Below are 26,082 nucleotides of genomic sequence, written 5' to 3' on the forward strand. Positions count from 1 at the left end.
TGCGAGATGGATTGCCAGCCTGCAATGGCACCTAGTGCTCCCACAGCATATGCGCGCACCATCCTCACGCTAAGGATAGAAGGAGGCACAGATGACCTGCAGTGCTGCTTCTGTGGCTGTTGCTCTTGGTTTCCAGCCATGGAGAAGAGCTGCCCTTCCTGAATTCACAGAGGGTGATTATCTGCTGTCACTGTTTCAATATCTCAATCCGATTTCCCATCCAGGAGGGAACAGGCTCAGCCACGAGACACCACAGAACAATAATAAGAGCTGAAGCCTTTCAGAAATGGCTAACAATGACAACTCCATCCACATTCACCTTCCCTGGAGTGAACTCCGCAACAATAAAATCCCTCCCCAGTATAGGATGATTGCTTTCAGAGAAGGCAGCTTTTGTCTGCAGAGCCATTTTCCCTATTTTGTATGCTCTGAACAGCTCTCCCTCCTTCCTGCTCCAACCCCTAAGCTGTCTCTCAGTCCATTTCATTCCAGATGCCTCGGTAATGCCACTCAGTTTTTCACCTTTTCTTGCAGTGAGTTCATCAGAGAGATATTTATCAGTTCTCTAGCCACAAGGGGAAAATATTCTTGGGTTGTACGGGTTGTCCACTTCACAGACCTGCCTTTCCTTTCCCATCTTCATTGCTAATCTGGGTTATCTGTTCCCTCTCTTCCTTCCAGAAGTCACTGCCACACATAGTGGAAATCTCCTAGCCTACATAACCATCACAGTGAATTCCCACCTCTTTCCAGACATTGCTTGTCTCAGGAGTTCAAGTTCAGAATTTCTGCTTCCTGCCAAAGCCCTGTCCCAAACCCCTTCATTATTGGTTTGGGAATATGTAGTTAGACACAGTACCTTGATTGCTCCCGTAGAGATCTGGATCTCATGGAGTCTCCTCATGGTGCCGTCACGGTCCACAAAGTAGGAGGAAGCGAGCTGGTGCAAAGCTTCTACGCTCTGGGTAGCGTTTCCTGACTTCCTGTCAAGGCGACTTTTGTCCATGTACATGGTCAGGGCCTCCTCTCCTGCAGCGAGAAGAAAAAGAGCTGCCAACGGGGCCAGGAGACTGCCAGGTAGGACAGACGATATTCCAGGAGCTGGTGTAGAAGATCCTTATAGGTCCTTTCCAACATGGGATGTTCTACGATTCTATGATATCCTATTTTACACCTCTCGGAAGAAAATCTTGACACATAAAACGCTTATTAGATGGATTCACCTTTCCTCATCAGTATTAAGGAGCTAGAATCTCCTCTCTTCAACCAATACATCCACTATACTCATAGATCAGCTCTGCTTAGTTCAACAGATGATACTTTGGATGTTTATCAGTCAGCAGAGCTTCAGCACAACTGCTGGAAAGGATTCAGACCAGTTGGCCAATGTGAGGAACGCTTTTCTCTGTAGGAAGTGCATCTAGAATGATGCACGCCTGGCAGGAACAGAGACTATTTATGAATTCTCTACACTGGTTTCTAGCAGAAATAAATGATTTAAGTCGCATGTAGGTATGTACAGAAGACAAACTAATACTGAATGTACCTGTTCAGCTTCCAGTGGCCACAAAAACGGGCAAGAACGGAGGGGGTGTGAAGGGGAGCAATCAGAGGAAAGATCATATGAGAAAGTTAAGCTGAGTCAAGTCTCCTTTCTGCTTTGCTTCCTGTCCTAGTGTCTCTTTTGGTGAATTTAAGTAGAGAGAGAAATAACGTGTGGGGTAAGAGATAGCAGGTGACTTTGAGTCAGTAAGCACAGGAAGTTTGGTAGCGAGGCAGTTAGATCTGATAGCACCAGGCATCCTGAATGTTAGCAGAACCATGAATCTAAAAGATACATGAAAAGGACACAAAGCTGAGAAGTTATATTTACTTCAAAGTTCAATTTGTGCTACGTGAGCTAAATGAAAATCCATCAAAGGCATAGAATACCATCCTGTCTCCTCAATGTGTGAAGCTCTGATTTTAATAAATGGAAAGAATAGATGCTGAAGATAGGAATGTGCCATTTCTACATAGCTCTCTTATGGAGGTTTGATAAATGAGCAACTGATGAATTCATTGCCCCTGGAAATGATGGCCTGGTCAAAAAAAAAACAAAACAAAACAAAAAAAAAAACCCCCACATCGCTACTTTTTAGGCCAAGAAATATTTTGCTCTCCAGAATTTTTGCAGTTTTTTTAGGCTACAAGTGCTTACTTTCCTTAAAAACGGTGATTACTTGAAATAGTTTGATTTGTCCGAAAAAAAAAATAATAATAATTACATAAAAAATAAAAAATTAAAAAATTAAAAACACACACAAAAACAAAATAACAAAAATCACAAAACCTTGTAATCCCTCCCCTTTCCCTGGACATGTTCCAGGCCTTATCTGGAAACCAAATGTCTGAATTAAAAAAGATTCTGTCTGAAAATCAAAATATTTTTATTGGATTTCATTGTTTTTTTTCTAGCAATTGATACATCAAGGATGGAGATTTTGGCTTCGAGATGAAAAGTGGAAATTTCTGACGGAACAAAGATACTTTTCATCAAAATAACGGATTGGTTGAAATCTTGTAATTGGCTTCATGAGAACTAAGTGGAGAAGTTTGGCATGTAATGCTCACTCTTTCATACTCTTACATATTATCTTCTGACCACACTTGTCGCAGAAACAGCACCATCATTATTCACTCCCAGGAAAATATTTTCTCTGGAAAATGACCAGGCTCTGATTTCCCTTCTCACTTTAAACATCATTACGCACTGAACAACGCATGGAGCCCTTGGCAGGGACCAAGGCCCTGGCACATCCACACAAACAGCAGAAAGTTCCTGTCCTGGAGGATTTAAGTCCAAGTATCCAATGAGACACAATAGGTGCATATAGCAAACATTCAGGAAAGCACACAGCAATGAGATGACAGCGATTAGTGTGAGAAGCAGCAGTCACAGAGTGCCAGGTGCCTTCTTGCTGTCAGTGCATTTCCAGGTCTCATTGTCAAGGTGGGTTTTCACAGGGGGATTGAAGGAAGGTCAGACTGTGAATTTTCATCAGGCAGCTTGTTTGCCACTGGAAGGACAGCCTCATGGGAGAGGTTTGGGGGAGCAAAGTGGTGCACTTTGTGGCAGAAGTATTTCTCAGCTATTTAGCTGTGTGGAGACGCTGCAGACATAAATAGGGCTTCACCTCCATTGCACATGGCTGCAAATGGAAAGGGAAGACCTGGAGTAATGCTCCTCAGCTGCAGCTCTCTGAGGAACCTGTGGGATTCAGGCAGCACCAACACTGGGGTTTCACCAGGAAGTGGAAAAAGCAGCTTTCTATGGAAAAAAAACCCTGATTCCTCCTTCTGATAGCTGTAGCACAAGACTCAGAAGCTTTTCAGCACAGGCTCTGAGATATATTAGCTAGAGGAATGCTGTGACTGGAGATGCATTGGACAGAGAGCAACCTGGCTTGAACTACTCAGGCAGCTTCAGAGTCAGAATCAGCCTTGGACAGCCCTTGAACATGGAGCAGGCAACGAGCCACTGCGACAACTCCTAGACATCAGAAAGGAGAACTCAATGCTTTGAGGTGCTGCAGATGAAAGGTTTTATTGCAAAAGTCATCACTTTTGCTCCCTGAAGTGTCTGAGTTCCTCCACTGGGAGGAAGAAAGAAGGAGAGGAAAGTAAAGCCCTTGAGATTTGATGCTTTTCCTGAAGGACAAATTCAGTCCCTAGGAGGGAAGGGTGCTGAGCAGAGATAACACAGCTGGAAACCTATTATTTGCACATGTGTGCAGACCAGGAAAAGCACAGCATCCCCACGGAGAGTGCGTGTGAACAAGCAACCCTTAGATCAAGAGAGGTTAATAGACTTTTGCTGCATTATTAAGTCTTAATTTCTCGTTTATTAAGCGGATGCTATGTTCAAAGTTGTCTTTCCTTCAGGGCTTTCCCTGCAAATTGGCTCTCAGCTCTGTGCGCTCCATCCTGGAGCATGGATGCCCTCGAAACGACCCTTCACCAGTTCCTTTGTCAGAACTAAACTAAAGTACAGCTGGATTTTAGACTCTACAAGGATCTAGATGCTCCATGAAAGGCATGGAGCCTATTCCTTCTGTGGCCAGGTGTGAAACTATCTGTGTTTGCCCTGGGCTGGCCTGTTCCATCACCGGGCCTCCTGGGGTCTGTGCAACAGATGGCACTGAAAAGCAAAAAAATTTCTTCTGCATTTGTCATTCATTTGCAACGTAAGACATCAGGCCGCATTACAAACCCCTGCAATCGAAAGCAGGAGTCCTGAAACTTATTTATTTTAGGAGATCTCCCGGAGGTTTTAGGAGGGCCAGTGCATGTCTGGTTTTATGCCCCAGTGGTCTTGTTTAGCTCACAGATTGTGCTAAGAGTGTGCCCTCCTTGCAAAATGTGTGCTCAGCCTCATCTGCATCTTCTGTAGGGCTGCCACTGCCAAGATAAATTCTTTTTTTCCCCCAGTGTTGCTCACCGTGCTCTGGGCTGATAGAGCAGTTTGCTCTCTTCTCCAATACCAGTTCTCGTTGCAAGCCTCTGCATATTTAAAATTGTTGTGTTGTAAAATCAGGAGAAGAAACAAGCCACTGTGAATAATTCACAACCTCACCCAGGCAAAATTAAAAATATATTTCAACATCAAAGGTCTTTCTCATTTCAGATTTCCAGGGATGTGAATAGGGAGACAAAGAAAAAAAGGCATGTCAATGGAAAGGAAAGTGAGCCCCAGTAGAAAACTCTCAACACCTTCCTAGTTTCCTACTTGGCTGCTTTGGGCTCTATAAAATACAGACCTAAAAATGATTTCCTCAATGAAGAGCAAGTTCTTCAGTGCCTGATGCAGGCACTGCTCATGCACTTCAGTGCATGGAGACCTTCTCCCTCGCATTTCTTGCTGATGGAGCAGCCAGTTTGAGCGGCTGGGCAGGAGGAGCAGCCTGAGGTTCTTTGAAGGATGCACGCTGCACGAGAGGTCATTTGCCTTCAGTGGAACTGCGCCAATTTACTTACCACCTCATTTGTGCATGAATCACATGTGCACATCTAATCTCATCTACATCTCATCTGAGCATCTGCAGAATGCTTTGGGAATAGGCAGACAGCCAGAAATTCCTCAAAGTTCACTACAAACTTCACAGTGTGGCAAGGGTGGAGGTCAAGAGCAACAGCAACAAGCTCTACTGAAATTAAAACCATTTACCAGTGCAGCAACCTTACGGATACGTGTTCTCAAAGGAAAGGAATTTAAATGCATGCCCTAAAACAGTAAAGAACGATAAAAATGATGTAATGAAAAAAGAAATCATCATGAATTTTTAAGAGGAGATGCTGATTTTCATCCCTCATATTCTCAGTACTCAAAATGTTAATGCAGCAGCAACAGCAGTGCACTCACATGGGTTAGTGGCCCTACAGTTCTCTGTCTTCTGTCACCATTAGACAAATTCTGCCTGCACATACAAACCTCTCTGCAGTCTTTGTCTGTCCACTTTAAATTTTAGTCAGTCGTGATTTCCCAGCAGTCGGGTCCACGTTGCTGCTTTCCCTTGTGCATTCAGCCCAGACCTCCCTGGCCACCTCTCCCCCTGCTGCACCCACTCCCTGCCCAACTCCTTCTCCTGGAGCTCATTACAATTCCTCCAGTTCCAGCAAGAAAGCATGTCTTCCCTCTGCATTTTGTTTCATACTGCAAAAATAGGAATCAGCCCACTCTACTGCCAAATCAAGGACAGGGGCAGAGGAGCGGCAGACAGGCTCCTGCTAAATGAAGCACGTTTATCTTGCTGCACACCAGCACGCACTCTGTTGTCAGAGGAGCACAGCTGCACACGTATCACAGATGCTGAACGTGCACGCGTTGCTCTGTGAATTCATTTGCAAAGGCTATTTGTACTCTGGGGATTTTTAATCCTAATGATGAGACATTCTTAGTTTGGGGCCCTCTACGTGGCGTGGCCAATGGCCTACGGGTGTTGCCCAGAGCCTTTCCAACCCATACTGACAGCGCTGCAAGAGAAGAGCCCAGGCTGTCCACCTACCTCCCAGGGTGGCAGAGATGAGGATGTGGGTGCCGTACTTTTTGATGATGGTATCGATGAACTGCTGCGTGGTGGGTCTCCGGCCCAGGAGGCGGATGCTCCTCTGGAACTCAGGCATCAGGGGCAGTGGGTTGTGGAGCAGGTCCCTTCGCTCAATGGCTGTGTTCCTCACCTTCCAACGGGCAAACTCCCTACGTGACAAGACAGGAACACAAGAGGAATGAGGCGCTGAGTCCAGAGGGGCAAGGAGAGCCCCTGAGGGCAGGGAAGGAGGATGGTGAAGGAGATGATGATCCCCCTGGATAGCCCCGCATGGATACACACACGGGGCTGCAGGGCAGGACAGAAAGGGAGGGGAGGAGAAGAGAAGTGAGACATTACTGCAGGGCAACAACACACTTCGGGGATTGGGGTCTGGGCTGGTGAGGCCTTGGAATCTCCAGAGGTGTCTTGCAGAGTGCTGCATTTCCCTGCAAAAAAAGCAGGCTGGCTCTTAAACACCCCCATATTTTGGGGTATTGCATCTCTCCCTAAAGTAGCAAATTCTGGTCTCTGTCATCAAATCATAGAATCATAGAATGGCTTAGCTTAAAAATCATCCAGTTCCAACCTCTGTTGAGAGCTGATTGCCCCCCACCAGCTCAGGCTGCCCAGGGCCCCATCCGTGGACATGGGATGGGGCACCCACTGCTCTGGGAGCAGTGCCAGTACCTCACCACCTCTGAGTAAAAAAGAACAGGTCAATTCGATATACTTGAGACTTAGATTGGTCCAACCATTTCTACATCCTCCTGTCCTTGCATTCACAAGCCATCCTGGTATGTAGAGCTACTGCTCTTGCAAAACAGACAGAAGGAAATGCATTGTCTTCATCTGAAGGAAATGCATTGTCTCCAAGCATTTTTCAGTACCAGGAAGTACAGCAAAAGAACAGCTCGAAAAACAGCACATTTGCTAAACCATCTAAAAGGATCAATTCAAATGTAAGCAGAAGGACTGGATGAAAATGAAAGTTTTGTTCAGTTTTTTTTTTTTTAAGTAGTAAATTTAGTATTTTCTAAATTACCTATACTTTTAAACCGTAATAGTCAACTAAGGTAAAAAAAAAAAAAGTTAAATATTTGCAGGAGCAGCTCTTCATTGCAAGTATCCATTCTGAAACAACACAAAGGCAAGTGTCTTGAGAAAACCTTACACACCTGTGAACTAAAAACCAGGCCTCTGAAATACATCACCAGCTGAGCACCTGGAAGATGAGAAACCTGATAATGCCCTTTGAAAAATACTGAGCAAGGCCTTCTTAAAAAGGAAAGAATATTATTTATAACCACTCTCCTACAATGCACCTGCACTACCTTAACCCATCTCCCAGATAATCAAGTCACAGACTTCTCTGTCCCTTTTCATTCAATTATTCCTGTAAATGGGATTTAAGACAAAGTTGCATTTAAATAATAGGAATGACAATACCTGGCACTGGCACGGCACTTTCTATCATTGTTTGTCAACCAGCACCTGCAGTCCCATTCTGCTGGAGGAGAACCTGACATGCAGGCAGATCTGGAGGTACCATCAGTGAGCTGCAAAGCCAGCAGAGCTTTCTGCTCAGAGATTGACTCTACACCCAGCCAATTTTATGTGTATTAGGTTCTTTCACTTAACGCAATTATGCATGTATTTATTTTGATTGCATACCATCACAACACCCCAGGCTGCCTAACAGCAGTTGCATTCATTAAAATAGCAAAGTGGCAGCTTTTTACTTCAAAATGTCTCCTTCCATCTGAGCTAATGCCCCCTCTGTAGCTCCTAGGCTTTCACAAGCCAAGTAAATAGCCCAAAGCAGAACACCCCTCTGATAACATTCTAGAAGTCAGTAATGTCAAAACTAGAAATCTGCAGAAGCATAGGTTTTTCCCAGAAAAATATCTGCCAAAAGGCCAAAAAAAGAGGGGAAAAAAAGGAAGGGAAAGGTGTGGGGACAGAGCAAACCTGGATCTAACATCATGAGTGGAGAAAACACAGAACATTGGCTCAAAAACTGTGTATGGAAACAAGTACGTTAGCCATGAAGTTATTGCATGGAGCAGTTTCTTCTACTTTATAAAAAACTCCAGTACTTAGTTTCTGTGGAAGAGACACATCTGGGGGTCCCACAATTGCTTTCAATGATAAGTAGAACCTTAAAAGTAAAGAGAGCTTCTGTCTGACACTGCAGGATGAGGGTGCTCTCATTATTCATGATCCCAAACCTGGCTCTAGAAAGAAAACTCCTTTGCATGAAGTAGGAACGGTCCCTCCAGGACAGAGCAATTCTCACTGATGGAGCAGTTACACTGCATGGGAAGATACAGATCTGGATGCTAAAAGACAGGCAAAGTTTTATAATAAATAGAAATTCCCATGTTCCTACCATAAAGACCGTAAGTGTAGGAAAAATGCCATCTGTGCTTCCTCTCCAAAGAGACCATTTTTAGATCCTGTAAAATCAAACGTACTTTTGCTCTCAGATTGCTGCTTTCTGGAAGTGCTATCAGTAAAGTCAGGAGATACTTAAACCCTCCATGGCCAGGATGCTTTCAGAAAGGGAAGTGGGAATACTTCATGTTGCGAGAAAAAATGACAGAAATTTTGCTTTTCATACTGTCAAAATATCTATTCCAAAGCAAAAAAAAACAAACAAACAAACAAAAAAAACAACGCAGCTGAAGCATTCAGCTGTTCAAGTAGGGACTTATTGATATATCAACACCCAAACCGAAGGAAAGCCTCCAAGGAGCCCTAGGAAAGTGGATGGAGACGGACTGGGCGAATGCTACAGTTAAGGTCATGTAATAGAATGCAGTAGGCAGTACAGATGGAAGAAGACAGGAGAAGAAAAAGGCAATTTGGTAAGCAATGTTTTCAGGGGAAAATAAGAGTTGTTTTGTTGTTTTTTCTTTTTTTAATATCAGATCCCACATAATGTCTTGACAGCAGCAGCAGGAGGCAAAAGGGGGAGAAATCGCTGCCATATCACCAACCTTGCCTGCTACCAAGGGACAATTCCAGCCCTTGTTCACAGAGTAGAGAAGTCCTGAGCAGCACCCACATCCACACTAAAGCATCATGCTGAAGGGGAGGTCTCCTACCTCGTTCTTTCACATGCAGATCCTCCCCAGCTCTCCCTGCTCTCAGGGCATACCATGGAGGTGAAAGCCCAGTTCTGTTATCCTCTCCAGTTGCCTAGATGTGTGGCTTTCATAGCTGATGAGAAAAGCTGAGCAAATATGTTATGGTGAATAATTTATGCAACTAACTTAGATGTTTATCTTCAGTACATGGAATATCTAACAGCCAGCTGCAATTCCCTCTAATTTATGCATTATTTGGATTTACTTAGTGACATTCTTCAAACTGCATTTTTTTTAGGCTATAGCATAGTATTTGTTTGTATTTTCTCCTTGTGTATTGTTGCTTGGTTGGGACTGGTCAGTCAAATGATGCAGTATTGTTTAGCTTCCTCATTAGTGACCACAAACACCCTTCCACATTTTAAACTCGGCTTCCTCAGTACCAGAATATTTTATATACAAAGCAATACTCTGAATACTAGCAATCTTCCATATAAACCATAGAACTCCATGCTGTAGGATGCACTTGAGGACAAGATTATGGTACAATTTTGGAAAACAGACTTGACATTAATGAATATGGCCGGTGAAATGAGTGAGAATTATTGAAGTGACTGAAAAAAAAAGGTTTACAGGGAGCGGTTTACTTCCAGCCTTGGGGGATAATCCAACCAGTAACTCCTGAAATCTGTGAAGAAACACCTCCAAGAACAGATTTTCTATTAACTTTCAATGTCAGACTTAATTGCATTTTCTACAGAAGCAGCTGCTGTTGGCCAAAGCAGAATCCATGCTACCCGGCCAGGCAAACAAGCTCTCGTCTGATTGTCACTACAGAATCCCTGAGTCTCTGAATCCTTGGAGGACTCATCAAGGCCTCAGCTTTATGGATGCTGCGTGCAGAGAGGCACTGAAATTCTTCCTTCCAGAAATCCTTCTCAGATGCCATTTCACTGATCATTGCTTCTCAGTAGCATCAGTGCCACTGCCCGGAAAGCACAGGTGAGGTTCCATGGGTCTCCAGGCACTTTATGAAAGAGAAAAATCATTTTGTTGTTTGCTAGCTTTCCAGGTGAAGAAGTTGCAAAGAGTTGGCCGGTATTGTGATGGTACCTCCTGACGATGGTTGGGATTAATACAGTCTTGTGACCCTCGGGGGAAATCCCTGGCCAGAATCTGAACTTCTGCCAGTGGGAAAGCTTTTATAGGCTTCAGAAAGGAGATAAACCTCTTAACAAGGAGGAGAAAGGATCCGTATCCCTGATGCAGAGACGGGATAAGGAGGAACTATGAGCTAACGTCTGAGTAGTGGAGGAGAGGCACTTGTTTATGCTCTAACGTCTCGCCAGTGTAGACAGCCCTTGCTAATGGGGAGAGTACGCAGGAAAATGCCTGCCAGGTCAGTGGAGAGCAGTCTGCTCTCTTAATATCTGGTGAAAGCACTGAAGAGTCTACTCTTAATGGCTGGAAGGGGTAGTGTCTCACTGCTAGTACCTAAAGGAGGGGAAAGGAAAGGGAGGGATGAAGTACATGCAGTAGCCTCAGGGAGGCAGATGTGCATATTTCAGCCCTTCTCCTTTGCCAAGTAAGGGGATGCATTTGATTTTTATATGGCTGTATCTGGGAAAATACTTCCCTCCGCCGCCCTCCCAGAATCTGTGTTAATGAGCTAGCCATCAAGGCCATGCATGTCAGACAGACAGAGGCACTGGAGACGCCCCGGTGCTCATTAGCACTATGACCCCTCTAGGGAAACACACACAAAAAAGGGGGAAAATGCTGAAGAGACAAGTCAAAAGCCTAGAATGGGAACATCACCCAGACCCCCACTGCAGCAGCAGAGAGGATAGGAGAATCCAAGGGCAGGAACAGGGAGAGAAGTCTGAAAAAGAGAGGCCGTCGGAGCAAATTAAATTCCCCATCTTCAAACAGCCAAGGCGACCAAAGGATGTAAGTGAAGAAATAAGTTCAGTACAGACCTCAGGGATCGTTGCTTGAAACCAAAAAGAAATTAAATGCATTAAACAATGAACGAGACAGAGTCTGTTCAGAAAAAAAAAGATAGAAAAAAAATAGAATAGAGAGAAACTGAACAAAGTCCATAACTATCACAATATCATCCCAATGCCTTCTGTTTCTGTGATGCTGCACATGTCAGTGGGAATTGGGCAGGGAAAGGGCACCAGCTCCCTCCTGCTCAGTGGTTCTTTATCTGTGTTATAGAACACAGCTCAAAAGCTCCAATGGTCATAGAATCATAGAATCATGAAGGTTGGAAAGACTCATCAAGCTCAACCACCAGCCCATCCCCACCATGCCCACTAATCATGGGCCTGAGTGTGACATATACCCATTTCTTGAACACCAGCACGTCCTGGGCACCCTGTTCTAATATCTCAACGCCCTTTCTTTGATGAAATTTTTCCTAATTTCCAACCTGAACCTTCGCTGGCATAACTTAAAGCCATTATCTCTCACCTCTCTGGTGAGCAGACAGAGCCTTTCCAAACGAGGCAGCACTCTCTTCAGTAATAGCAAGTTGTAAACATTGCTTAATGCCCTCCACCTGCCCTGCTGCACATACAGTGATGTCAGTAGGATGGCAGGTAAGAGATGGAGAGCTCCCAGAGCCTTCTTGTTCTCTTGGGTTTTGGCGTATGCACATCTCCCTGGACTCATGATTACCCCTTGCTATCACCCGAGTACCTCACAATCACTCAGGCTGACATTTTGGGGCACCCCTATGTTGCAGAGAAGTGTTACTAGCTGTTTGCACATGAGCTAGAATACAGATAGTATTCAGACTTTGCCCAGGTAAAAGAGAAGCTTTTTGATAGCATCAGGAACTGAGCCCAGTGTCTTCTAAAATCCTCCTGGATGCTCCTACAACAGAGCTGGGATTTCTGTTTGTTTGCTCTATTTGTTTTTCCTTTTCTCAATCTAACTGTCCCAGCCAGGGGCTGCACAAAGTACCAGTTATCTCCAGTCCCCAGGGCGATAGCTGGTCCAGGCTGCTGTGAGCCCGACTGCAAACAATGCCATGGAGGCAGGGCAGAGCAGGACTGCAGCACTGTAATGCTTATCTTTTACCACCAGATCTGGCTTAATGCAAGCCTGTGCTGGCTATCTGTGGTCATGGTGGACTTGGTGATGTTTTATTTCCAGTCCATGCCCTCAAAACACCAGACAGCCCCAGGCTGAGCATTGCAATATTCCTTCAGCAGTTCCGTCTGCAGTCTGGCCCCTTCTCTATCTAGGCCAGCATGAAGAAGTCATCCTTCAAAGCTGAGCTTTTCAAACGCCCTACAAGAATTAGTTTCCTGTGAAGGCTTGGCACTCATGCCCCCTAATCTGTTTAAGAAAACTCTAGTCCATAGATTCAAACCAGTTCCAAATTAGACAGAGGATGAAGACTGCCGTAAAAGAAAGAGAAAAAAAAATATCTAAGGAAGTATGAAAAAGGAATAATTTAAGCTGAAAATCTTGTGCATAACATTGTGCATAACAACCAAGCCAGCAGACAGGCCGCCATATGACAGCCAGCAGATGAATAAGATAAAGAAATCTGATATTGATCTATTGATTAATGCCGTGCTGTCCATGCCAGTTTTACTTCTTTAGGAGTGTACACCTGCACAGGACTGAACCCAAGGCAAAGTCCATCAGTGCCTGGCTGACTCCAGATATCCATCTAGAAGAAATAGAGTGCTTTGAATGACTGACACCTTCATGTTCCTCAGGACGGTGGAAGAGCCTTCTGCTGTTTTTCCTTGGTCTATACTTTGGCTATATGGTCTGGGCTGAGGTGTCTGAGACCTCAGCATCTCCCCCTGTTCTAGGCAATCACTTCAACCTGCTCCAAACAGAGGTTTGTCTTTTGTCTCTCTGCTATTTTTCTAAAATTAAAAAAATAAAATTCTTCAGGGGCTGAAAATATTGCTTTTTTTTTTTTTAGAAGGAGAGAGAGATGAATAATAAGTCCAGAATGACATGAAGTTTGCAAGAAACAATAAGAAAGAAAATTACTTCAAAGTTAGGTGGATTTCGTGTGACCTTGAAAGTATCTGGGTAAACAGATTGTTCCAGCAGTGAATTAAAATCCAATCAGACAAACATGACTCTGAGCCTTGTGTTCTCTGTCAGGATGTGACTACACCTGGATCTCTCAGGAGACAGCAAGTAATTGTTGGGTGCTAGAAAAATCGATTTATTTAAAAGAAGGTGAAACAGGAATAAATGTATTACTAGAGAGTCAAAGCAGAGTGATTCAGCGTAGGTGAGTATGAGTTTAAAGACGGGTCATTAATTTTGGTCATTATTAAGTTGGCTCAGTATTAAATTTCAACATATCCAAGATGTGGCTGTGATTCCAGGTTTAATATCCAAACAGCTACCATGGCAGACAACCATAAGCAAGCACAGTAGGTTACTATCCCATCCACTGAATGAGATCACTCCTAAGTTAGATATTTCTACACTCTCAGCTAACATATAGTAACTTCCAAACTGCTTCAGCACAGAGTAAACTCACCAGTCACTCCTGTCTGTCATCTATTGATCCATTCTCATATTCCACATGAGTCAGCTGGTCCAATTCCCTTCCATCACACCCATCAGGTTACAGTGCAACTGCCTGTGGGACATTTGTTCCACTCAACTTTCACCATAATGCACTTTGTACAGAATTCATTGCAAGCAGCACAAACCTCAGGCATTAGAGATGCCCTTTCCAACACCAGCCTACTTAAGCTTCCTCCACCCTGGAGACTTGCTTGTAAGTAGTTCCCATTACTGTTAACACCATTTCAGCTGTTTTCAGCATTGTGCTGACGGCGCTTCTTTTGAGCCACTACAATTTACATAGCAGTTGATACTGGCTGCTAGAAGCTGGAGTGACATCTCTATGAGAGCTTCCAGCGTTGTTAGCACCGCTGCAGCTTAACAAACATTAGCAACAATAGGAAGAGGTCTGTTCTGTTGCTGTTCTCTTCCTAAAAGCCTGCCTGAACCAGACGTGGTTTGTTAAGCTACCGAAGAAGCTGTTCTAATGGGCTGCCAGGTCCTGTGCTCCAAGCACTGAAACAGACAATACAGAGACACCCGTTCCTTCACTGTGAATTACGATAACAATCACAGGAGATGCAGCCAGAGCAATTCTCCATTAAAATATCTGAGGTCGCCTAGAGAAACTTGTCTACCAACCAGGCACGCTGAATTCTGCTGTTAAGACTACGATGACTCTGAGTTTGTTTTCTTCACAGCGCATTCTCCTGGATTTATGTTTCTGTCCTAAGACCCAGAATTCAAGAGAAAGCAGGTGCTGGGAAGTCAAGGAGCTGCCACAAACACACTGTTTGATCAGCAGTGTGAAGCAACAGATGGAAAGATCTGAGTCACCAGTGGAGTTCTGAATGGTCTTGAGGAAACTTGGGATAATTAATACAAAATTAGCTTCTCTTTCTTCCAATTCTCTTCTTCTTGTGTGTTCCTTTCCTCAGTATATTATAAAGGGCTGAAAGAAAGGTAAAGCATAGGATGGTGAGAAACCTCACTAACTTCGAGCATGGAAGAAAAATGAAAATTAGTCAGCCTGGTAAGAAACAACAATAATAATGAGATAACTTCACATTGAAGTGTTTGTTTGGGCTCTAGTAGGACAGAGGTTTAAAATCCACAGGAAACTCTCCTTGTATGGCTAAATAGTACTTGAAAACATTTAACTCTGCTATTTCTTAAAGCAAGTTTCAAATGGAAGAAAGACAGGCATTCTCATTTATATAGCAGACAGAAAATCCCCCCTGGGGAGGACTGCTCTGTGCCGTGCCTTGGTGAGCTCTCCCTGTCCCACGTATCCTCTCACCAGGCCAGGTCTGCCCTGCCACAAAACTCACCATTGCTCACCAGTATTCTTATGAGCACAGCGGTATGAATCAAAGACTGCAACAAGAACACAGTTTGGAACAAGTTGTTTCATTAAATTGCACTTGCTTCATTTCCTGAAGATACCAATGTTTGGACTTCTGGTGATATTTTCCCCTAATTTTAGCTACAGAAAGCTGATAACCTCAGCTTGCAACACCACAGCCCCAAGCTTTGCTCTCTACTTATCGTGATTCACAGTAAACTCAGATGAAAAAAAAGCGTGATAAATGTGTTCTTGAACTTTAATTTCTCATGTTACAGGCACGGGTACCTGACTACTGCACTACTGGCAACCGAAGCACGGCATTTGTCAATACTGGGAAAGCAAGCACCAGAAATTTAGCCTTGATTGCCCTTTTTCTCAAAAAGCACAGAATTTTCTCCAACGCAGCGTGAAACCATGTTTCAAAATTTGAACTGTTGTTAGAAAATGGAGCCATCACCCCCCTCCGGTCAGTGGTGCTACGCTTTTGGCAAAGCTTCAAATTCGCCGTGCCAGGAGGAGAAAAAAAATGTGTTGTTTAAACACAGAACCCCTCCTCCCTCCTACACCCAGCTGTGCCCCCCAGCATGTCCCAGCAGAGCCATCTGGGCACTGTGGCTGTGCCTGAGGACTTAGCAGAGCAGCGATGGCAAAACGTTTCCCTCGCCCACCCCTCAACCCTGAGTCATTCTCAGCTGATGGAGGAGATGCTGCAGTGGGTGCTGCTGGGTGACCTGGATGGCTAATGCCAGCCTGTTGGCAACACCATCTGTTTGCATCAGGGACCTTGTACTGCAGGCTGGGTGAGGGGTTTAGTCCAGGTTAAATGAAGGGAAGAGGCTCTATACTGGGGAATGTCCTTCAGGTGGAAGACAGTGCTCCTGAGGGTTCCTCTGGGGGCTCTGCTTGGGCTGCGTGTAGGTGCACAGCAAATTGTGACCTGCAGAGATGCAGTAGGGTGGGGAGAACGGTCGCATGTGCTCCTAAAGGCACACCCAGACCCAGCACGTTGTCACCAGCCTTAGCAGAACACAGAAGATGGGAGAGCTCAGCAGCTGGCTTCCTTCAGTAACCCCCTGTGCAGAAAGCACTCACAAAGATGTGGGGAATGAGAGCAGAAGCGAGCAAAATCTGTTCTGCCATCATAGAACAAAACCACCTTCTGCTCCCACACCGATCCTTGCTACTTTATTCCTATGATGTTGTAACAGTTGGTTGGGATTTCGGGTAAATGGTAGTTCCTGCTCACAGTTCCTTGGGACACTCATGACTAATTCTCCACCCAAGCTCCACGGCTCAACATCTGCTTGGTTTCTGAGCTGTGCTTTTACATTCAGACTCATTGCCAAGGCTTCCAGTTTCAACAGTGACATCCAGCAAACCAGGATATATACATCGGCTATTTGCAGACACTGCCTCCTCTCACAGAGTTCACAGAATGCACAGAATGCAGATGGTAACTGGGCCTGAAGTTACCAGTAAAGGTTGAGAAATTAGGCTGCAGAGAATGACTGCAGCAAAATTCAAACCATCCATAATCAGAGACATTTGTGTTTTGTTCAAGACTTAAAAAAAAAGTCCCCAAAAGCCTGTGACATTTCAGAATTACAGGAAAATTAAAGAAATTTTCTCTAGGAAAAAGGTGACCCATTTCCTCAGACTACATCCCTCTTTAGCAAAAAAAAAAACCAGAAACCTGAACACAAGCAGTGAGAAAGCCTTGAACATTCCCTAGTCACTCCAAAATCTCATTTCAACCAAAATCAGTTTTGATGTATTTAATTTTCATTTCCAGTCATGCCATTTCAATCTCAGACATGTTTTGATGGAGGAAATAAAAAGGCTACAATAAAATAAAAATTCACAAACTCGTGAAGAAAGGCAATCTTTTTGCATGCTGCAAAGTGGCCTGCAATAAAAAGACAACCGTGCCTTTCGTGCAACGTTTCATAAAGGAGAAGCTTTATTTTTGTCATGTCCTATCCAGGGAACAGGGTTGAATGAATGCAAATACCTTTGTTTTCTGGGATCTGTTTGTGATGCTCTGAAGAACTTGGTTATTCAGGCATGTGCTTAGCAATTTCCCAATCTCGTCATGTTTCCTTTAACTGTTACCTGTGACTTTGATGTATGGATCTCAAAGCACTTTTAAACAAATGTGTCAATGCAGACAGCAGAACCAAGGCAGCAAGAGATGAGCAACTCTTCTAAGGAAGAGATGGGCCAGGAAGCACAGCCATGAACAAAATTAACCCAGGTCTGGGGCCAGACTAAAGCATTTCAGCAGAAAGAACTGAAGTAGCAACCTGCAGACCCAGCCCCATAGCGGTGATGGAGAACAGAAGGGCAGAAGGTAAATGTCTTCAGAAAATACCACTGCAGGTGGGATAGGAACAGGTTGCCCAGAGGTGGTGGTGCCCCATCCCTGTAGACAGCCACGCTCAGGCTGTTAGGGCTCTGAGCACTGAAGGAGCTGTGGGTGTCCCTGTGCATTGCAGGGAGTGAGACTTGATGGCCTTTAATGACCTCTTCCAACTCAATTCTGTCATTCCCAAATCCTGGACCTTTGGGAAGGATACTGGGGCCATGTGCAAGCAGTGGAGAAGTATGTGCTACTGCCAACAGGGAGTTAGTGGATTTGTTTGTAGTAAAAGTGAGAGGGATCAAATGCACACTCATGACATTTATTTTCTAGATGGTAATAGGACTCCAGTGCTGTGAAATCAATCTAATGAAATGCAAACCACTTCCTTTGGGAAAGTGATGCTGATTGCCAACTCTGTTGTCTCCCAGTCAGTAAAGGAGAGCATGCAGGTTGGTCTGGGAGAGGAGGTTGCAGACCTGCAAGACCTCCAGCTCACCCACGTTGCTTCATGCTGTCTGAATTCCTGCCTTTTTATGACTATATCAGAGCCATATGATCCGGGAGGCTGGTTTAGTGAAAAAAAGGAGCCCCAGACTGTTTCCTCAGCCAACTGAACCTTTGATACATCCAAAATAGCTGGGAGGGTTTATTCTACCAACTCTGTAAGTAGAAAAACTACAGGGATGGGAGAGAGTTCAGCGTAAGGGCAGCAATGCAAATTGCTAACTGCCCTGCAATGCATGCAGAGCCGCCTGTGTGCCTGCAGGAATCACTTAATTCTGCTGCAGAGCAACATACACATGCATGCTAAGGTCCACATTTCAAATTCAGGTCCTGGGAAACCTAAGAGCAAACACTTCTGGACCTCAGCACAGGCAGCATCCAGCCCCAAATGCAAAAGCAATCTCAAGGTCCAGTAAGGCTCTGCATTGCAAGCAGAGCTGCTCTGCTGCATCAGAATCTGGGGCTTGGGAAAGGCTCTGAATACGGCTCTGCCTTTTTTAAGGCAGCCTCAGCATTCAGTGTACATAAGGAGGAAAGAGAAGTCCACTGTGTGGGGAGTTGTTTTAGTTTTTCAAGGTTACTAGGGAGTGAAATTGAGAGTGAAGGGGTTGTTCTTCAGTAAGGGCTCTTACGCCTCAGATTTTCATTTTGGCTTGGCAGGTCTTTGCTTTGTGCCTTTGTCATGGCTCAGGAATCCTTTGCTGAGGCTGGGTGGGAGCTTCTGCGAGGTCAGCTCTTCCCCTCTCGCCCGCACCGCTCTCTTTCATGGCAAGCTTTTTTTGGTTGAGTTGAAGTCAGGATGTCTCCAAGGCAAGGCACTGGAAACCCAGTCTGGGGGTGATCAGAAGCTGAAAAGACCTCCTCTCATGGCTAAAAAAAGGAAAAGCATCAGCTTCCAGCCTGCATGTCAGCTAAAGCCATAGCTATGGCTGAATAAGGGTTTATGTGCTATTGCACCTCTGAGCCTCTGCTCAGAAATAATGAAGCAGACTCCAGGATTCTGAGGCATATGCATATGTATATATTTACCTACTGAACAAAACAGCAATATCTGCAATGCTTTTTATTTGCCTGCTGTGTTTTGAGATTTAAAGACTCATCTTTTCTGGCTTTTCTTTGCAATCCTAAAAGACAGCCTATTCTTAATTTTTAAATGGAAGCTGTGAGTTATGCAATTACGTGACTCAAACCTGGAAGTGCTCAAAGAAGAGGGAGGAAAAAACTAATATGAATCCCCTCCGAACTCTATAAAGTTTGGAAAAAATAAAATCTGTGAGATCTATAAGGGAACTGGTACCCTAGTTTCTTGCTCTCAGAAAGATATCAATCCCAGATATCTGTACAGACTGGGAATAGAACTCTTTGAGAACAGTCCTGAGGAGAAGGACTTTGATGTCCTGAAAAAGAGGGGACAAAAAGCTGCACATGAGCCAGCAATGTATGCTTGAAGTGCAGAAGGCAAACAGTATTCTGGTGTGCATCAACAGAGAGGTGGCAATGGGCAGGGAGGGGACTGTGCTGCCCTTGTGAGGCCCCACCTGGAGTACTGAGCCAGGTCTGGGTCTCCCAGCACAAGGAAGACATAGAGCTGTTGGAGAGGGCACAGAGGAGGGCCACGAGGATGCTCAGGGGCTGCAGCACCTCTGCTATGGAGAGAGCTGAGGGCTGGGGGTGTTCAGCCTGGAGAAGAGAAGGGAGGGAAACCTCACTGTGGCCTTCCAGTTCTTAAAGGAGCTTTTAAACAGGAGTGACTTTTTACATGGGCAAAGAGCGATAGGACAAGGGAGAATGGCTCTAAATTTGGTCACTCTGAAAGTAATGCCTCCTATTTATTCCCATAAAAACCACAACAACTACAAAGAGCTAACATGATCTGATAGAGCAAAGTCTCTGCTACAAAACGCTATCTTTCTACATAGTCACCACCATTAGCTGTGCATTTTCATTAGTGATAAACAAGAGCCTGCATGCCGTGCTTATCAAAATCTGCACTACTGGAGGTGACCACTGTCACCATCACCTCTGCTGAAACGCATCACCCACAGCCTCTCTGTGCTGATATCCACTGTTTGGTCTCCATCAGCGTTCAGCAAACATCAGTGAATGTCAGTGGGTGCCATTTTTTTGCACGGAAGAATTGAGTGGCACCCCTTTGCTCTATCCGCACTTCCATGTCAGACACCATTCTGTCACACAACCCCTCTGCTGCCATCCGTCACACAGCAACAAAATGGATACTGGTGGGAAGATTCAGCCTCTATTGCCATCCCATCAACATTCATGGTTACCTACCAAGCCCAGCTGCTTGCTGCTCTGCTTGCTGCTCCCCAGCTAAAATCAGCAGTCTCCACAGTGAGGTGCCTCCATCCAGCCCCAGTTCTGGGCTGGATGGACCCACTGGCTCCCACTGGGAGCTGCTCTGGGCACCCACTCCCTACACCTTCCCACCATCCTGCCCCACTGTTCCCATGTCAGGGAGGGCAGGAGAGGGCTGGATGTAGAGCCTCAATCTTCCTGAGCACTGAACTGTTACAGGCCGCTCGCTCATCGGCAGCGCCGAGTTTCTCTGACTGATTGTTTTCTGATTCTGTTTGGCATTTTATCCCAGCTGCATAGAAAACTTATTATGAAATCACGTTGGTGTTACTTAGATGGTACGTGTGAGTCACTGCAGCGGGAGGGCACTGAGGTGGCATGGCTGAGCTGACGGCCAGACCCAGGGTTTGTGGAGATGCAAACAGGAACCCCTCAGCCAGCCCCAGGTTGTCCTGGGGGCTATTGCACTTCAGACTAGCTCCCCACACCACAGATTACTGTTCTAAATGCAGATTAGTTTTACATTAAATGACTGCAGGAGTCCCTGCTGCCATTAAAAATCTGTTATTCTTTCCCTTGCACAGCCCCAGGCTAGAGCTTGCCATCCAGTCACACCTGAGTCAAGTCCAACAGTCTGTGGTAGAGCTAGAGAGGATTATTATTCAGGTTTTTGGATATTGCTTAGGTTCAGGGAGCAGCCAGCAGCTGGGAGATGCACTGTGCGAAGAGATGGTGTGTACTGACCGGTAGGATTAGGGCTGGGATTCTGCCTGGCAGAGCTGGAGGTGGGAAGCTGGGGCTCACAGGGTCCTTTTTGTTCTTGAAAACTCAAGTTGAACCTCTTCTTATCAAGCTTTTTTACTCTCTCTGTTGCTATTTATGATTTATTCTCTGTAACCATTCTATTTACTGCTGCAGTATGGTTGGGGAGATGGTTTCTGTGGCAGCTGTAAAAAGCACTGGCATCATCTCATTTACTGATGACAGTGGAGCTGACAATAAATGGAAAGTTCACACTAGTTACCTGGATTCTTAATTTGTTGCCTAAAAGTCAGGAGTACAGTGTGAAATGGCCATGATTTTGTGGAGAAACTGGCAAGGAGATGCTATGGGGACTTCCAGCTAAAGCAAGCTTCCCGGGGAAGTGGTCATGGCAATGAGCTTGTCAGAATTTGAGAAGCATCTGGACAAAGCTCTCAGACTTATGGTTTGAATTTTGGGTAGTCCTATGTGGAGCCAGGAGTTGGACTCAATCACAGAACTACAGAATCACTAAAATTGGAAAAGACCTATGAGATCATCCAGTCCAACTGTCCACCTATCACCAATAGTTCTCACTAAACCATGTGCCTCAACACAACATCTAAATGTTCCTGGAACACCTCCTGGGTCAGTAACTCCACTACTTCCCTGGGCAGCCCTTCCTGTCTCCCTGGTCAGACATTCCAGTGTCTGACCACTCTTTTGGAGATGTAGTATTTCCTAATGCCCAACCAGAATCTCCCCTGGAGCAACTTGAGGCCATTCCCTCTAGTCCTACAACTTGTTAGGCCTCAGGGGTCCCTTCCAACAGGGGTATTCTACCATTCTAAAATACTCTTGCTGAGAGCTGCTCTCCTTGCACTGACTTTGAGCATCACCTTTCTACAAAAGGCCTGAAAGGACCACGTGTCCCCTTCTAGAGGAGCACCTGGGATGTTGCCTTGCCATGGCAGAGACTGAGATGATGGTCTCCTTCCAGAGTGCAGCATGCCTTGAGAGCTCATGGCCCCACCACCTCACCTCTGCTGGGAACGCCGGGCTCTGCAGGAGTCAGACAACTCCCAGCAAAGCACAATGAGTCTGCGAGGCTTCTTCCTACACTGGGATTTTTTATCATGCGCACGCCACGCTGCAGCTGGTTCTGGGAAGGTCTCTGCCCACACACTAAATAAATTCTGGTGCGGTGTGCTGCTTCTCTATGGAAACCGTACCCTGCATTTCTCTCTATAGGATTTTTCTCATTTCAGGCTCCATAATAAATTAACGAGAAGATGTTTTCTTTACACCAACCATAGGAGAGACTCTTTTCTGTACTCGATTAATCTTTAGTGATCTATATTAAATATTTATCTGAAGAAACGAGGCCTGTATTGCTGCAACATTTTCTATTATGAGACTTTATCATATCAAAAGATATTTTCCTGGTGCTGACTCCTTCGCATGTACCCAGACAGAATTTCCAATGGAAGGGCACTCTTTCTTTTTGTTTCTTTCTCTCCCAGTGACCTTTTCCCTCCATAACAAGCTGCTGATATGTTAGAATTTACTGGGTTATAAACATTTTTTATCGAGTAGGAGGAAGCTGGGTGATTTGGCATCAGCTTTCCTAATAAAACCCAAGGGAGAGGCTGCGATGTTTGACACCAATAAAGGCATGGAAGAAGAAGCTGCCTTCTGGGATGCTGGTCACGAATGCCAGCGGGAGGCAGTGACTGTTGGTCACACAACTCTGCTCTGCTGAATCTCTGCTGGAAGGAGGCCAGTTTGCTGGCACGGGTGAAGAGCTGGGAGGAACCTGGTAAAGGGCTCCTCTGTTCCTTCCCAGCAGTACAAAAATCACATGAGCAGAGGGAGCGGGGGACAGAGATTCCTCAACACTCTTTTCCTGCAACTGGGAGGTGAAGAGACACTGAAGAGTTGAGATGTTGAAGAAGGAATGGGGACTTTCATGTTGGGGTCAAGCACTGGTCCTACAGGAGTGTAGAGAACTCAGATCAAGGTTCGATCTTGAATCAGTGGCTGCATTTTTCCTGCCCAAGATAGACTTGGCAAAAGTATAGATAAGCAGAACTATAATTATTCATATTGACGTACAGTCAAAAGGAAACCCAGCCACAGGACTCTGCTTGTGGGGCCAGGAGCTGAACAGCAATGCAGCAAAAACCAGGTTCACCAGGAGCTCACATCTCCACCTCCCAAGGGAGCCGTGATTTAAACTGGTCAATAACTAACCCATTCCTCCAAAGCTTGAATAAATCATCTGCTGACTAGATATAAACACATTATAAATGCTTAGCTCTGATAATATATGAGTGAGCTGTTATTTTGACAAATAGCTGGTGAATAATATATTTGATGAACTGCATAATATTTTACTAATGATTAATTTATTCATTTGAAACAAACAAACAAAACTCAGTCTTATCCTCAGCTATTAAAAACAACCCTAAGTAAGGGCTGCAAAGAGCTTTGAGATCCCTGGATGGTCTGTGTTTTCTACTATTCCCTTTATAATTGTGTATTTCTAGTGATTTATTACCAGGCATAACAAATCCATGTCTTATGCTACGGACAGTCTCATTTAAGGTAGTGACAGATCCTGCTGAAAAGTTCCTGATTTTATAATGCCCACTAAAACCTGAAGGAATGTTGCACTTAGATAGTTAAGCACCATTAAAAAAAGGTACTTAAATGCCTTTTCAAAGTGGGGATCAAGCATCCCCAGAAGAAGCATCATCTGCTTCTTCTGTATGGAGACGGAAGCGCTGTGCTTGGGGATATACTCAGTAGGGCTGGTTGCTCCAAGACAACGGTCTGCAAGGTTTATTGAGTATTGCCCTGGATATAGTTCTCCCTCACTCTTAATCCCATTCAGAAATATAATTTCTGTGAGTTCACAGAGAAGATAAAGGACCAAAGAGCAAGAGCGCTTCCTCAGAGCCGCTCTGCAAATGCAGGCTGATTGATTACAGATTGGACGCTGCTCCAACTTCTCCTCCTAAATGAAAAATTGAGAGCTTTTAAAAATTGAATAAAATATGCCATGCTAAGAAGGATTTCCACTGGCACGAGCACAATAGGAGGTAGTCGTGGGTTGCTCAATATTTCTGAGCGCATTGGCTAATCCGTTACTCCTCAGTCCCTTTGCACTGTCCCCGTGGCACCTGATGGTAACTCATCTGTAATTGGGATGGACTTCAGCTTTGTGTCCCCAGACAAAGCCTAAATCGCTCATGTTTGGAGAGATCTGACTGCAGTTGTGGCTGGAGCCATCCAGGAGATTATGCCTTTTCACTGCTACTTTCATGGCTGCAGGATCTGGCATCGCTCCATTCTGGAAGGATCTGGAACAGCTTGCGATGTTTTCACCAGACAGAATTTTGTCAAAATGGCTCATTTCTTAGATCTCTCTTTTGCTGTAGTCACTAGTGACCTGAGAGGTTGCGACTTCACAAATGCACTGAAGCCAATTCATCAGCCTCAAACACTTTGTGCCAACAAAACAAAACACGTTGACAAAACCTCACTTTGAGGAAAATATTTCCTTCCCCGAGGCAATATTATTACACCTAAAACACAAAGGCTTTGTCATCCTGCCATTTGCCTTCCCTTGTCCTTCTAGAAGCACACTGTCTCTCTTTTACTTTCAGCATGCAATCCCTGCCACTGTGAGAAATAATCCCACCCCAGTGGTACAAACACTTGCAAGACTTTGACAGATTGCTGAGCAGCTTCCATTGCAGACAGCAGGCAGCAGCTGTGCTTACAGCATCTTTACCTTTGATGCTGACCCACAGTCGTGCAGGAGACAGCCACCAATGGAGCTGATATGCTTAAGTGGGGAGATGAAGCACTGTGTTTTTTCTAAAGGCATGGTGAAAATATCTCAGTCCCCGGGAGTGAAAACAATACACTTGCTTTTATGCCTCTTCTGCAGAAGAAAAATCAGTCCAAATACAGTTGGCAATTATCTTGTAAGCTTATTATATATAGTAGCATTCAGCCTCTTCCACGCTCTTTATTCCTCCTTTGTTGTATGCTAGAAGGGCTAGTAGGACTTATTCTGTCCCCTACTACTGAGCCATTTCACAGAGGAGTATCTTCAGATTTCCTTTAATCCACCACAGCCACACAAGATGCTCATCACCCCAACATCCGAGTGCACCTCAAACACTACAGCTCCCATCTGTGAGGCTCTGGGCACATCTACAAGCACGGTGTGCTTCCTCTCTCCCTACCTCTCCAGTGGGCATGACCCAGAAACTGAATGTGCTCAGTCTGGGTAAACACAGCTGGAAATGTGAGCCCACTGCTCATGGTGACAGTGGCAGTCCCCCTTCATCTCATCACAGGAGTAGCCCTGTCTTGATGCATGTGTGTGCAAATATTCCAGGAATAAAGTGCCCCAGGGTGATGCATGTGCTTGAAGGAAACATTAGAGCAGGTTGTTGCAACACCCTTTTAATTAAGCTCATCTGAGATTATCACACAATTAGCATTGCTAGCATCCACACGTGTCTGTTCAGTGTGCAATCCTATAGTAGGATGGAAGACTCCAGAATGTATTTCTCTTTGTGTTTGCAATGCTCTTGCTCCATGACTTGTTTTCCCTGCTAATGCAGCCTGACGAGATTTACAATTATGAATCGCCCCACAAAACTACCTTCAAACTCAAATTTAATAACCTAAGTATTATGAAGATCAATATTACGGCTATTCTCATTCATACGATTAGCGCTAATATCATTCTGGGAAATATTTATGCTGCCGTAGTGACTAGAGAGCTGGATTAAGAGCAGGTCCTCAGCATCCATACAGAAGACAAGGCACTGTTCTCTCCGGCTGTGTCCTCAAGTGCAATACTCAATCTTGGAGTCTCCACGGGTTCGGATATTTTATGTAAGTTATCTAACAAGATAACAAACCAGCCTTACAATCCCTACAGCCATATTGCTAACTGTTTGAAAATCATGAGTCAGCCTCCAAAAAAGAATTAAGAGATTGGTTTTAAAATTCATGAGACTTTTTAAATCTGATAAACTTCAGGTTTGCTTTTTCTTTTCTTTTTTTTTT

The 26,082-nt window shown here is 44.8% G+C and overlaps 1 protein-coding gene across 1 annotated transcript in view; it reads right to left on the bottom strand.

The window, feature by feature from the left end:
- The window catches only part of BRINP1 (BMP/retinoic acid inducible neural specific 1), an 84,238-nt gene that overhangs the window by 17,050 nt on the left and 41,106 nt on the right, over positions 1–26,082 (bottom strand). The window contains exons 3-4 of the mRNA XM_010720818.3: positions 6,045–6,235; positions 860–1,029 (exon numbers count right to left, since the gene is read on the bottom strand). Of these exons, the coding sequence (XP_010719120.1) occupies positions 860–1,029; positions 6,045–6,235 (361 nt within the window). The remainder of the gene's footprint in view (positions 1–859; positions 1,030–6,044; positions 6,236–26,082) is intronic.

This window comes from Meleagris gallopavo, chromosome 19 (assembly GCF_000146605.3).
Source record: "Meleagris gallopavo isolate NT-WF06-2002-E0010 breed Aviagen turkey brand Nicholas breeding stock chromosome 19, Turkey_5.1, whole genome shotgun sequence".
In the NCBI taxonomy this organism is placed as follows: domain Eukaryota; kingdom Metazoa; phylum Chordata; class Aves; order Galliformes; family Phasianidae; genus Meleagris; species Meleagris gallopavo.